At 41.3% G+C, this 12123-nt stretch overlaps 1 protein-coding gene across 2 annotated transcripts in view; it reads right to left on the bottom strand.

The window, feature by feature from the left end:
* The window catches only part of LOC308291383 (voltage-gated potassium channel subunit beta-2-like), a gene marked incomplete at its 5' end in the record, with an annotated part of 85631 nt that overhangs the window by 32632 nt on the left and 40876 nt on the right, over positions 1 to 12123 (bottom strand). For both annotated transcript variants that reach the window (XM_080733381.1, XM_080733382.1), the window contains 3 exons: positions 2013 to 2092; positions 4023 to 4060; positions 4998 to 5041. In XM_080733381.1, coding sequence (XP_080589507.1) covers positions 2013 to 2092; positions 4023 to 4060; positions 4998 to 5041 — 162 coding nt within the window. The remainder of the gene's footprint in view (positions 1 to 2012; positions 2093 to 4022; positions 4061 to 4997; positions 5042 to 12123) is intronic.

Here is a 12123-nt window from a genome sequence, read left to right as displayed (position 1 = left end):
ACACCGTCTCCATAGCGTGGCCGTGTGTGTAGGTATGTTTGTTTGTTAGTTAGTTTGTTTGTATGTGGGTGGGTGGGTCTGTATGTAGCTTCAAGCCTGTGTAGTACCTTTTCTGACCACTGTATGTTAAAGGACCTACACCATGAATTTTCACTTTTTCTATTTTAAAACCTTTTTTTGGGGTCCCACTGGCACCTTCTATCCTCACAAAGTCCTATTTCTGTACATTGTGTCTTTCTCTGGTTTTGGGAAGACAGAGATGAAAAGCTTTCCACGGGTTCTCAGAACAGTGCTGTTCTGAGAGTTGACGCATGTGACGTCACACGCGTTTCCCGTTTTTTTTTCAGAGTCAAAAAAAAAAAAAAATCAAAAAAAAATTTTTTTCAAAAATTTTTTTTTTCAAAACTTTTTATTTTTCAAAAAAAAAAATCAAAACATTTTTTTTTCAAAACATTTTTTTTTCAATTTTTTTTTTCAAAAACTGTCAAAAAGTAAAAAAAAAATATATTTTTTTTTCCAAAACTTTTTTCAAAAAACTTTTTTTTTCAAAAACTTTTTTTTCAAAACATTTTTTTTTCAAAACTTTTTTTTTCAAAATTTTTTTTCAAAACATTTTTTTTTCAAAAATTTTTTTTTTCAAAAACTCAAAAAGTTAAAAAAATATATATTTTTTTTTTTTTCAAAACTTTTTTTCAAAAAACTTTTTTTTTCAAAAAACTTATTTTTTTTCAAAAAACTTATTTTTTTTCTGGAAAAACCCCACTAGATGCGCCCCTGAGCAAACAGAGGCCGTTTTGGTATTGCAGCTGGAGAGCCTCATTATAGTAGAGCTAGAACAAACAAAAAGAATGGTCAGAGTGTTTGTTGAGGGTTAAAACCTGTCTAAGACTCAATTTTGAGCATATATTTATACAAAAAATATAGTTTTAAAAGCATGGTGTAGGCCCTTTAAGGGAGGGGCGCTGTTGTCCAGGCCACACACACACACACACACACACACACACACGGGGGGGGGGGGGGGGGGGGAGAACCACCGCTCAGTTCACACGGGTGTGATTTTTTCCTTTGGAAAGCACTTCGGGTCAACTGCTGTTGTTTTTAAATGTGCTATTGCAGTTGTTTTTAAATGTGCTATTGCTGTTGTTTTTAAATGTGCTATATAAAACATTTAGAAAAAGCAGAGCAAAGCAGTCTTTCTGCAAAGCAGTCTTTCTTTCTTTGTGCCACTACATTGAATTTGGTGGATGTGACATGGTCAACAATATAGAATATTTGAGGTCAAACCACACTGCAGTTGCATGTAAAATTACGTCAGGGGATGGTTCATGTTATATACTGTAGGCCGGTGACCTGACACACATGGCAGGCTTTACTGTAAAGGAAGGAGTAAAGTCACCATGACCTCAAAGACTCATGGGACTTTAGACTTCTGAACATCAGAAGGGGAGATGAGAGTCGAAGGGTGGGTGTGTGTGTGTGTGTGTGTGTGTGTGTGTGTGTGTGTGTGTGTGTGTGTGTGTGTGTGTGTGTGTACTGTATGTGTGTGCATGTGTTTGTATATCGCCGTTGTCGGGTGAAAACCTTGTATCTCCAAGTTTCAAATTTGTACGTTCTTTCGCAATGTAAAGCCCTGCTTCGTTATACAAGGCCGTCGCACAAAAGTAGTGAAAACAGCAGATCTACAAGCACACAACGCCTCACGGTGCAAGGCGTTGTGTGCTTGTAGATCGGATGTTTTCACTAGTTTAAATCATTTTTAAAAGGATAACTGTAAAACCAACGGTTTTGGACATACAAGGTTTTCACCCGACAACGACGATATGTGTATTGTGCGTCGGTGTAAGTGGTCATGTGTGTGCCGTCCTAGCAAGTGTGTACGCGGGTGCATGTTGTGTGTAGGTGTGTGCATGTGATTATAAGTGCATTGTGTGTCCGTGCAAATGTGTGTGTGTGTGTGTGTGTGTGCACGCAGTTGTGTGTATGTGTGTACGTGCACATCATACTGTACTCACTTCCCAGCAGCATAGACCTCGGCTGTGTCAAAGAGATTGATTCCATTCTCATAGGCTAATGTCATCACTTCTTCTGCCACCTATAACCAGATAGATATGAGAGATGGAATATAAAGAGACAGCGAGAGAGAGGTTAAATCATGGAATGTACATTTTAATTATTATGAATTAATGGAAGATTATCACAGTGACATTGCTTGAAGAATTTCATACATAAAATATTAAAGTATATTACAGTATAGTACATTCCTTATTACTGTAAGTTACATGGTCTAAATGACGTCTGTATTTTATGGTACTAAAGGAATATCTTTCAAAACTGTTCATCTCACTAGATATTGTTTTAGATTCGTTACACTTGTTTGGTTTAATATTGCAGTTATAATTATAATTGTATTCATAAACATGTAGCCGTCCATTAGTTCACTGTGGGGATGGGGGTTGCATATGTGACTGTGAACAGAGCTCACCTGTCTAGTACTACTCAGCATCACAGTTCATGTGGCTTTAGAACAGTGTTTCACAAACTGAATTTCAAGGTCTCCCCTTAACTCTGACAGTGTACAAATGGTACCAAAGGAATCCTAACGGGTTCCTTTGGTTCCATTTGTACACTGTCAGAGTTACAGACTTGTATGGGTCAATTTAGACCCACCTAAAAGAACCCACAGAGTTCCTGGATTCCACTTTTCGACCATCAAAGAACCGGTTTGGGTTCTTTCTCCCGCCTATGGGATGAACCAGGGGTGAACTTTTCCACCGAGAACCGAGTTGGTTCTGAACCGTAAAAGTTGGTTCGAAACAGGAACCACACAATCCTTGATTCTTCTGGTTCAATCTGGTGGAAACACAAGCCGGTTTCAGAAAGTTGAACGGCACTGGTTCTTGAACCAAGGTTCTTTTGGTGGAAAAGGCCCCTCTGAGAACCACTGCACTGGCTTAGAACCATGGAGATTGATGTGGTTTAGAACCATGGACAGAGCTCACCTGTCCAGCACTACTCAGCACCATGGACAGCTCCACTCTGCTCAAAATGTGCAACCCCTTATTGTGACAAGAAAAATAAATCCCCTTCCTCTGCTAATTTTAATGTAATATTTTGTGAGTGAGTGCATGTGTTTGGAGTTTATTTTCATTTTGTGAATAGTTTGTTTACAACCAAAATATAGACTGTTGCCGTACAATAAATGGCTATTGATTTATTGTTCACTCTATTGGCTAATGGATAATCACGCAAGCTCCGGTGGCCACATGTTTTATACCAGGTTCTGATTCGTATTGGATGTATGCATGACACCAAGCAGTTCAAAGAAATACATTTCCGGCTGAATTAATTTCATGGAAATAACACGGTGTGTAAGGGCCAAAAATGAAGTATAGCGTTAGTTTATGCAGGAGGACACGTGAGTCTCGCCTGCCTCAGCTGTAATCAACTTTTCTATTCCTCATTCACTCTGCTGGTCATTACGTCACACTGTCATACTCCAATCAGAGCTCACGCTCTATAAGGGAGTCTCCTTTAAATACGGCTTGAATTCACTATAGCTCTACTTCTCTTGGATCCAAAGCTTCGGATCCGCTGCTGCCTCCTCCACCTTTTGATCAGAGTCTGGCACAGGCTGAAATACTTGTGATTTCGTGTCTGCTGATTCAAGCTAATATGTCAATGTATCGCTATTTATTGTACTACAGTTGTATCGCTTTGGGGTTTTGCTTAACGTTACCTGATTTTGCCTGGCAAGCAGCGTGGACAAAATTCAGGGAACATCTCCGAAAGCGGAGCCTTTAAAGCCAAGTTTAACTGTATTCCATGTGTTGCAATAAATGGTTAATCTACTGAGTGTTCCTGACTAAACCTATTTCAGTCCCTGCAAATATTATCACAACAGCTGTACTGTATTTAACTTTCCAAATTAACACTGAGGATTTAACATGAGCCTGTGATGTTCAGGGTAGCCATTTCAGGGTAACATGAAGTGAAGGCATCGTTGTTGATTTATTCTCACTTACCTCGTCTGTTATCTGGCCCCCGAAGGTAACCCATGTGCCTGTGTAGAGAACAATGAGTGGACAATTAGGCTATAATGTGCATTGTGTTAAGTTGTTTTGACTCCTTTCTACTTAATTGTTTAGTATGTGAACTGTCACAGCTTGTCCGTATCTCTGTCTATAACGTCTGACACTGTGGTTCCCCTGACACATCAGTGTGACGTCACTGTGATGTCAGGGGAACCACTCTAACAGAATGGGTTTGCCGCTCTGACATCACACACTGACTTCGCTGTGATGTCATGGGAACCACACCAACAGAATTAATTGTATGCCCATACATGGAGATCCCTGATGTCATCAATATTAAGCCCATATCTAACAGGACTTCATATGGGAATGCCCATATATGGAGGCCACATCGGCCACATACCACACCAACAGAATCCATATATGGCCAAGACAGATGTCCAAGACAACCCACACGCTGGTTCTACAGACAGGGATCTCCATGTACTGTATGGGCATATAAGGGATTGTATGTATGATGTCAGATGTCATAGATGTCATAGGACTTTCACATAACAAATAACTAAGTAAGCATGTTTGGGCTCTCACAGCATATCTCCATATACAGTACATGGATCTCAATATATGGGTACCAGGGGTCTCCATATATGGGTAAATGGTCCAATATACATCACTGGCCAGATGGCCAAGACATGGCACGACCAGGGCAATGCTGCCATGAGGCGTCTTGCTACTGTAGTATATACTGTGTAGCACACAGGTTTTGAAATGTTTCATGGACATTGCATTGGGTTAGGGTTAATCGTAATATTTTGAAAAAGAAATGAAGTCAAATTGCATGTACCGGTACACACATGCATGCACGGCGTGCGCACACACACACACACACACACACACACACACACACACACACACACACACACACACAGCATACACACACACAGCATACACACAACACCTACTCACCTAATCCTAGACAGGACACCCTCAGTCCAGATTTCCCAAGATTCCTGTTGACAAAATGAAAGGTTGTACAGTGAGGAGACGTTGACAGCTTGGTTTATAAAACACTTGCAGTGCAGTGAGCAGAAGACTGTAACAGGATCTGAGCTCCACCTGGACACAAAGATCAATATACTGTAGCACAAAACCCTGGACACTTATGACCCTGACTAAACAATATCTGGCCTCGTATCCACTGAGACATGCTGTGTGAATCCAGTCAGTTCAGAAAAAAGGTATGGCAACATGACTGGTGTCACACCAGTCATGTTGCCATACCTTAAGAAGTACATTCTATTTCCCCCCGTTTACGGTTTCTTGGGCTGGATATGTCAGCCTGGAATGGTTGTTCAAGTGCAGCTAAACTTGGCATGTTAGTAAAACGTGCCACAATACCTTGTTAAAGTGACCATTTTGTAAAATGTTGTAGGCCTAGTTATTTTACTGTAATTTAACAACATAATACAGATAGACAAAGAGACATTCATGGATTTATATTTAAAGGTAGCTTTTATTTTGATTATTATTAGAAAACATAACCTTCGGCCCTATATACATTTTGGCCATTTGAAAATAGCCCATCTACAAGCTACTGTATCGCGACGCATTGTGAGCTTGTAGATCTGCTATTTTCAAGATTCAAGATTTGGATACATTTCATACCTTTGAAAACTTGTGAAATGGGACATTCTGCATAATGACTACTTTCTACTTTTGGTACTTTAAGTACATTTTGATACCAATACATTTGTACTTTTAAATACATTCTGAATTCCGGACTTTTTTACTTGTAATAATGTAACTACATTGCAGTATTGATACTTTTACTGAAGTAAACAATGTGAGTAATTCCACTGGATGTAACTAGATAGGCACAGGGGCGTCAATTGGGTATGGCAGGGGTATGCAGGTGCCATACCCTGGGTCCAGGGGGGAAAATAAATGTTACTTTTAAATATAAGTCTCTTTGTCTATCTGTTCTGGTTATTATGTTGTTAAATTACAGTAAAATAACTACAAATGCAACCTTTTACAAAATGGTCACTTTAACAAGGTATTATAATTATATTTCCACACTTGTATTCTCCCCATCTTGACAGAATGGTATATTCCCAGGTTCTGCAGGTCAGCTGCACAGGTGCAATGCATTATTGTTAATTGTGGAACGTTTATTAACATGCCAAGTTTAGCTGCACTTGAACAACTGTTCCAGGCTGCCATATCCAGCCCAAGATACCGTAGAAACGGGGGAAAAATGTAATGTACTTCTTAAAATAAATGTATCATGTCTGTTGCTAAGGTATGGCAACATGACTGGCGTCCACACCAGTCATGTTGCCATACCTTAGCTTTTTCTGAACTGACGCCACTGCACTGGATGTAACTAGATAGGCACAGCTGGACTAAAGTCACTGTGCACTGCAGCCTTGGATACAACAAGAAAGGAGGCAGGGACATTCACCTTCCACTGAAGCCAATCGCGTTCTACTGCTGCATGATTAGTTACATTCCTCAGGGCTGAAGGACAGCCACGGTTTCAGAACTCTATTCATAACAGCCGCAATGTGCAAGGTCTCTCTCCTCTCTCCCCATCCCTCTGCTTCACTTTTATTATCTTTTCCTCGCTCTCTTTCATTCGCATTGAACGTTCAACCCTGGATCTGCACAGCTTGAACGGACCGATTCTTCTGCAAGATGCTTTAAAATGCTCGCCCCTCGCACATATAAAAGAAACGCCGCTTAAGTGAAGCCATGAAAAACGACAATTGTGCCTGCTGCCTTGGAAAGTGAATGGTGCTCGCTCAATGGCGAGATCTTTATTTATTTGAAAGCAAAGAGAAAGTAACATTCCTCGCCCACGCTGGATGGTTAGCAATGCGGCAGATGAGGTGAAAAGTAAGAGAGTGCCTCTATCGCTGTAGGTATTGATTTGATTTCAAAAGGCCGACCTTGTGCACAAAACCTCTCCGCATAACAAGCATACCAAACGCCCACGTGCACCTGACACGCTAAACATGCTCGCTTCAAACTTTGTTGACAAACTTCTACGTTTAACCTGGCGTTTCAATCTGGCAGTCCTATTTTGGGGCATGTCTTTATAGCTTGTAGATCGTCTCTTTTCGCTATCCGTCGTAAGGAAGTGTATAGAGCTTTAGGGGGTCCTCCCTATGTTCCCCTTGTTCTATGCTCCCCAGGTTCTGTGTTCCCCACTTCCCAGTTTAACATTCACCAGGTTATATTCACCAGCGTCGGGACTCGGCAGGTTAGCATTTCACCTATTCTGGGAGGACCATTTGCCAAAAATAGCTGATCTACAAGCTCACAACGCATCACGTTGTCACTTGAACCCTAGCATCCCTATTCTGGGAGGACCATTTGCCAAAAATAGCAGATCTACAGCTCACAACGCATCACATTGTGAGCTTGTTTATCAATCTTTTTTCGGCGAAGAGGTTTGGTGTATAGGGAAAAAAGAGATCAGACCAGACAGAGCCAAAGGTCACGTACATTAACCCATTTAGAACGGGTACACATTTTGTGTATTATTATTTTATGCTTTAACTATTGAAAAATAGCAGATCTACAAGCTCACAGCGCGGCACCGAGTGCCGCGCTGCGAGCTTGTAGATCTGCTATTTTTGAAAAATTGTGAAACTTAGAATTTTGACCCGATTCTATAAGTGTCTTTTGAATCCTTCTAAGGTTTTTTGAAAAACCTATGTTTCTATGACAGCAATCTGGCCAGCCATCGTCAAAGAAAAGGTCCTTTTCACTTAACTGGAGCTCAGTTAGTCTGTTCTTGAGAGACTTGTGGTTCTCAAACCTTTTCATGTGAAGGACCCCCAAAATTATATGTATTTGGCCACGGACCCGCATCTCAAAATATTTAGTTCCAGGGACCACCCAGAAGCAAAATTTGAGTTACAAACGTTCGCTTTGAAAATACATAATAATTCAAAGATTTGCACACATTTTCAAGACTTTTTCAAAAATAGCAGATCTACAAGCTCGCAGCGCGGCACTCGGTGCCGCGCTGTGAGCTTGTATATCTGCTATTTTTTAATAGTTAAAGCATGCAATACTTTTAGGCCTAAATGGGTTAAGGGTTTAAGTGTTAAAGCCATTTTAGATCACACACACAAGCTGTCATTTACAGCAGGTTGCCATATACAGTACCACCAGAGCTTTACCGTAAACATGAAGGTTCCCTAACGTCAATGTCATATACCGTAAGGGCGTTCCAAAATAAGCCCAAAGTCACTGCCGACTGCACGGCTCTGAAACGCATGTGAAGTCATGTAGGCTAATTAACCTATTAAGTCACATTAGTGAGCTGGCTGACGAGGCCCCAGTGAGAAATGTGGAGCGCCGGTGTAGAATGTTGGGTGGGCTTAGTGGGACGATGTGGGGAATTCTATACAATACACGCCCCCCACACCGATGTGACCCATGAAGGACAACAGGAACTGTCCATGCAGGACATAACGTCTACACAGGTCCTTTATGGCTCCTTTTCTGGACTGTTCTAAATTAGATGGTTCTAGCACTGGAATGGTCTTAACCACTAACAGTAAGCCCTGTATACTTAAAGGACGACTTCACCCATTTTCAACCTATCTGCATACTGTATAATTCACCCTTTGTCAGCCTTGTGGTTGGTCCCTGAATGACCAATGTGAAGAGGGGTGGGACCACGGGTGGGACTTGTCAAAGGGTCAGTTGGTCCTCAGTAATGCTCATGACCATTTTTGTCTACTCACTGCGTGTCTCATAGGAGGACCTTGGACACTTCAGGAAACCCGCTATACCAGTGACATCATTGTGTGGAAGTTTTTTCAAACAAGATTTTAAAATGTTTATGTGGATTTTTATTAACGGGCGGGGGAACAATGGCTTCCATGATTGCATGCTAACTTTAAAGGAAAACAAGGCTTGCAGTTTGTATTAGTTTGGATTCCCCATCGATGATGTCACTGGTAGGCAGGTTTCTGAACCGTCCACAGCCCTCTGAGACACAGACCGAGTAGACTCGGTTCATAAGGAGCGAGGACCAATTATGTGAACATCGGTTGTTACAGTATGTGATCTATAGCCTGTAGATCTGTTATCACGTTGTCACAATTGTTGGAACATTTTGAATACGACCTGGCAGCCAAAATTAGGGATGCCAGGTTGAAAGTGGTTAACTGAATAATGTTATCGACACTAGGACACTAAGACACTAGGAGGTGCTCTTATTGGGCCCCTCATTGATTACGGAGTCCTTGTCTGGTATCGCGACGCCCCAGCTGCCTTAAAGTTAAAGCTCCAAACAGCCCAGAACAAACTAATTAGGGTTGTGCTTGGTCTTCCACCTCAGACCCACCTTACCGATCGTCACCACGAAAGCATGGGGTGGCTCAAAGTAGCTGACAGAGTACAGCATCTTGCAATGGGCCTGGTGTACAAGATTCACTACACCTCCAAGATACCCATGTACCTGGCAAACTACTTCTTAAAGGTCAAGGATGTTCACGATCACAACACCAGAGGCAGCGCCACTAATCATCATCAACGTAGATTTAACACTAAACAAGGCGCTAACTCGTTCTCCTGCTATACCATCAACATGTGGAACGCCCTTCCACAAGCCTTAAAGGAGAGCAAATCCCTAGCCTCCTTCAAAATTGGTATGAAAAGTCACCTTCAGACAGCTGCTACCCGTGACTTGTAAATAGACTAAGCCCCCATGCTCCCCCCCCTTTTCTTTTTTTTCTGCCTTTGTATTTGATGTTATGCTTTTGAAACTGATATTATCCTAGATAAAGTACTATGTTCTATCCGTCTAGCCGTCTGTCTTTCAATGTTATATGAGATACTTAAAGTGTGGTTCCTGTGGAAATAAGCCTCGGCTTTCTAGGATCTCCTTTTAGTAGACCTTGTACCAGTGATTTGTCATGAAACTGTACTTTTTTCTATTGCAAACTTCTAATAAATTCTTCAATCAATCAAATCGTTATCATATGGATCTTAGGATGTTACAAAGCTCCATAGCATGTAAAAAATACACATTTTATTACTGTAGCTAGAGGATTTCGACATCAGTTTATCTCTGAGGTTAAGAGGTCAGAGTGTTTGTTTGATGTGTTGTGTGGTGCTGTTTGTGTACAGACCTTCCACTTTGCCAAGGTTAAACAGTGCCAAGGCATCTGGGACAGCTGCTCACACATTTGTGTGTAAACATACACATGTAGACGCAACTCACGCTCCGCTAAAATGCACCCGTAAAGCCTGAGTTATGCTTAGCTGCGCACCGAAAATACACGATCTACAAGCTCACAACGTGTTGCATTGCGACGCGCTGTGGGCTTGTAGACCTGCTACTTTTGGTGTGCCACACCCGTGCACATCTACAGTACGTGGAAATCCGGCATAAGGGCCCAGAGCTATGAGGCTGTGAGCCCATGGCATGTCTCACACAGTATAAATTAGGCTTAACCCATTTAGGCCTAGAATTATTGAATGCTTTAACCAGTGAAAAAATAGCAGATATACAAGCTCACAGCGCAGCACCGAGTGCCGCGCTGCGAGCTTGTAGATCTGCTATGTTTGGAAAAAGTTGTGAAAATGTGTGCAAATCTTTGAATATATGTATTTTCAAAGCGGACGTTTGTAACTCAAATTTTGCTTCTGGGTGGTCCCTGGAACTAAATATTTTGAGATGGGGGTCCTTGGCCAAATAAATATCATTTTGGGATACTTCACATGAAAAGGTTTGAGCACCACTGACATAGTCAGTCTCTCGAGAACAGACTAACTGAGCTCCGGTTAAGTGAAAGGGACCTTTTCTTTGACGATGGCTGGCCAGAATGCTGACATAGAAACATAGGTTTTTCCAAAAAAAAACCTTAGAAGGATTCAAAAGACACTTACAGAATCGGGTCAGAATTCTAATTTTCACGATGTTTCAAAAATAGCAGATCTACAAGCTCGCAGCGCGGCACTCGGTGCCGCGCTGTGAGCTTGTATATCTGCTATTTGTCAATAGTTAAAGCATAAAATAATGATACACAACAATGTGTACCCCGTTCTAAATGGGTTAAATACAGTAAGGTGAAGGTCACTGCTGTCACCGGTACAGCGCGTTGTGGGACAGGCTTTTTATTAGGTGTCAACAGCACGGCTCCCCGTGGAGTTTCACACCGCTCGGCACACAGCAGGTGGAGGACACCGCCTCCCTGGAAAATAGGACACCGCAATATTGATTTATGTAAAAAAAGAAAATCCTATTGCAAGCTTCACACGCCCTGGCGTCCTTATGTTGGGGCGTGTTTCACATTTTGTAAAAACAAATAAAAATAAATAATTACGAAAAAAAATAACTAGGCTATTTTCAGTATTTGTCATACAATGAAGTAATTAGGGTTTAAGTGGTTAAAATAGACCTGCTTTGTGATTATAATATAAACTGCAATCAAAATGCATTTTACAGCGTGGCTCACGTTGGCTCATGAGAGGGTCTGTCTCTCTATCTGTATATACTGTAACATGTATTCATAGATGACAGGTTGGCCACAAGATGTCAAAGATCCACATTGGAGCCACGATGTTTCCATGTTGATCCTGAGATTCATCTATTATTGTTCTTTTCATAATAAAACCACATGGGTCTTATTCTAATAATGGTGTGGCAAGGATCTCTTCAGTCAATCATCTATATGTACATTTGTCTTACTGTTATTAGTATTTTTATTGCTGCTACAATGTATGAGGATCCAGAACAAAAGCATTGTACTCTTCTGTACTTGCTACTTAGAGAAGTTACAATGGAGACACCTTGACCTTGGCATTGATTTGATAGCTCGGATCCTACAGAACCATGCCATAAATAAAATTACTTTTCAAATCTCAAGCCATGCATTTCAGAAGACTTAGATTGGGTTTTGAAAGGGACAGCAGTGTGATACAATGAAGGATGAACACACACACACACACACACACACACACACACACACACACACACACACACACACACACACACACACACACACACACACACAGAAGGGCCTTTTACACCGGCAAAGAACCGGTTCTGGTTCTTTCTCCCGCC

The sequence above is a fragment of the Nannobrachium achirus genome, assembly GCF_963921795.1.
Source record: "Nannobrachium achirus genome assembly, chromosome: 9".
NCBI lineage: Eukaryota > Metazoa > Chordata > Actinopteri > Myctophiformes > Myctophidae > Nannobrachium > Nannobrachium achirus.
Note: the sequence above shows the minus strand (reverse complement) of the source record. Positions and strands in the feature narration are given on the sequence as shown.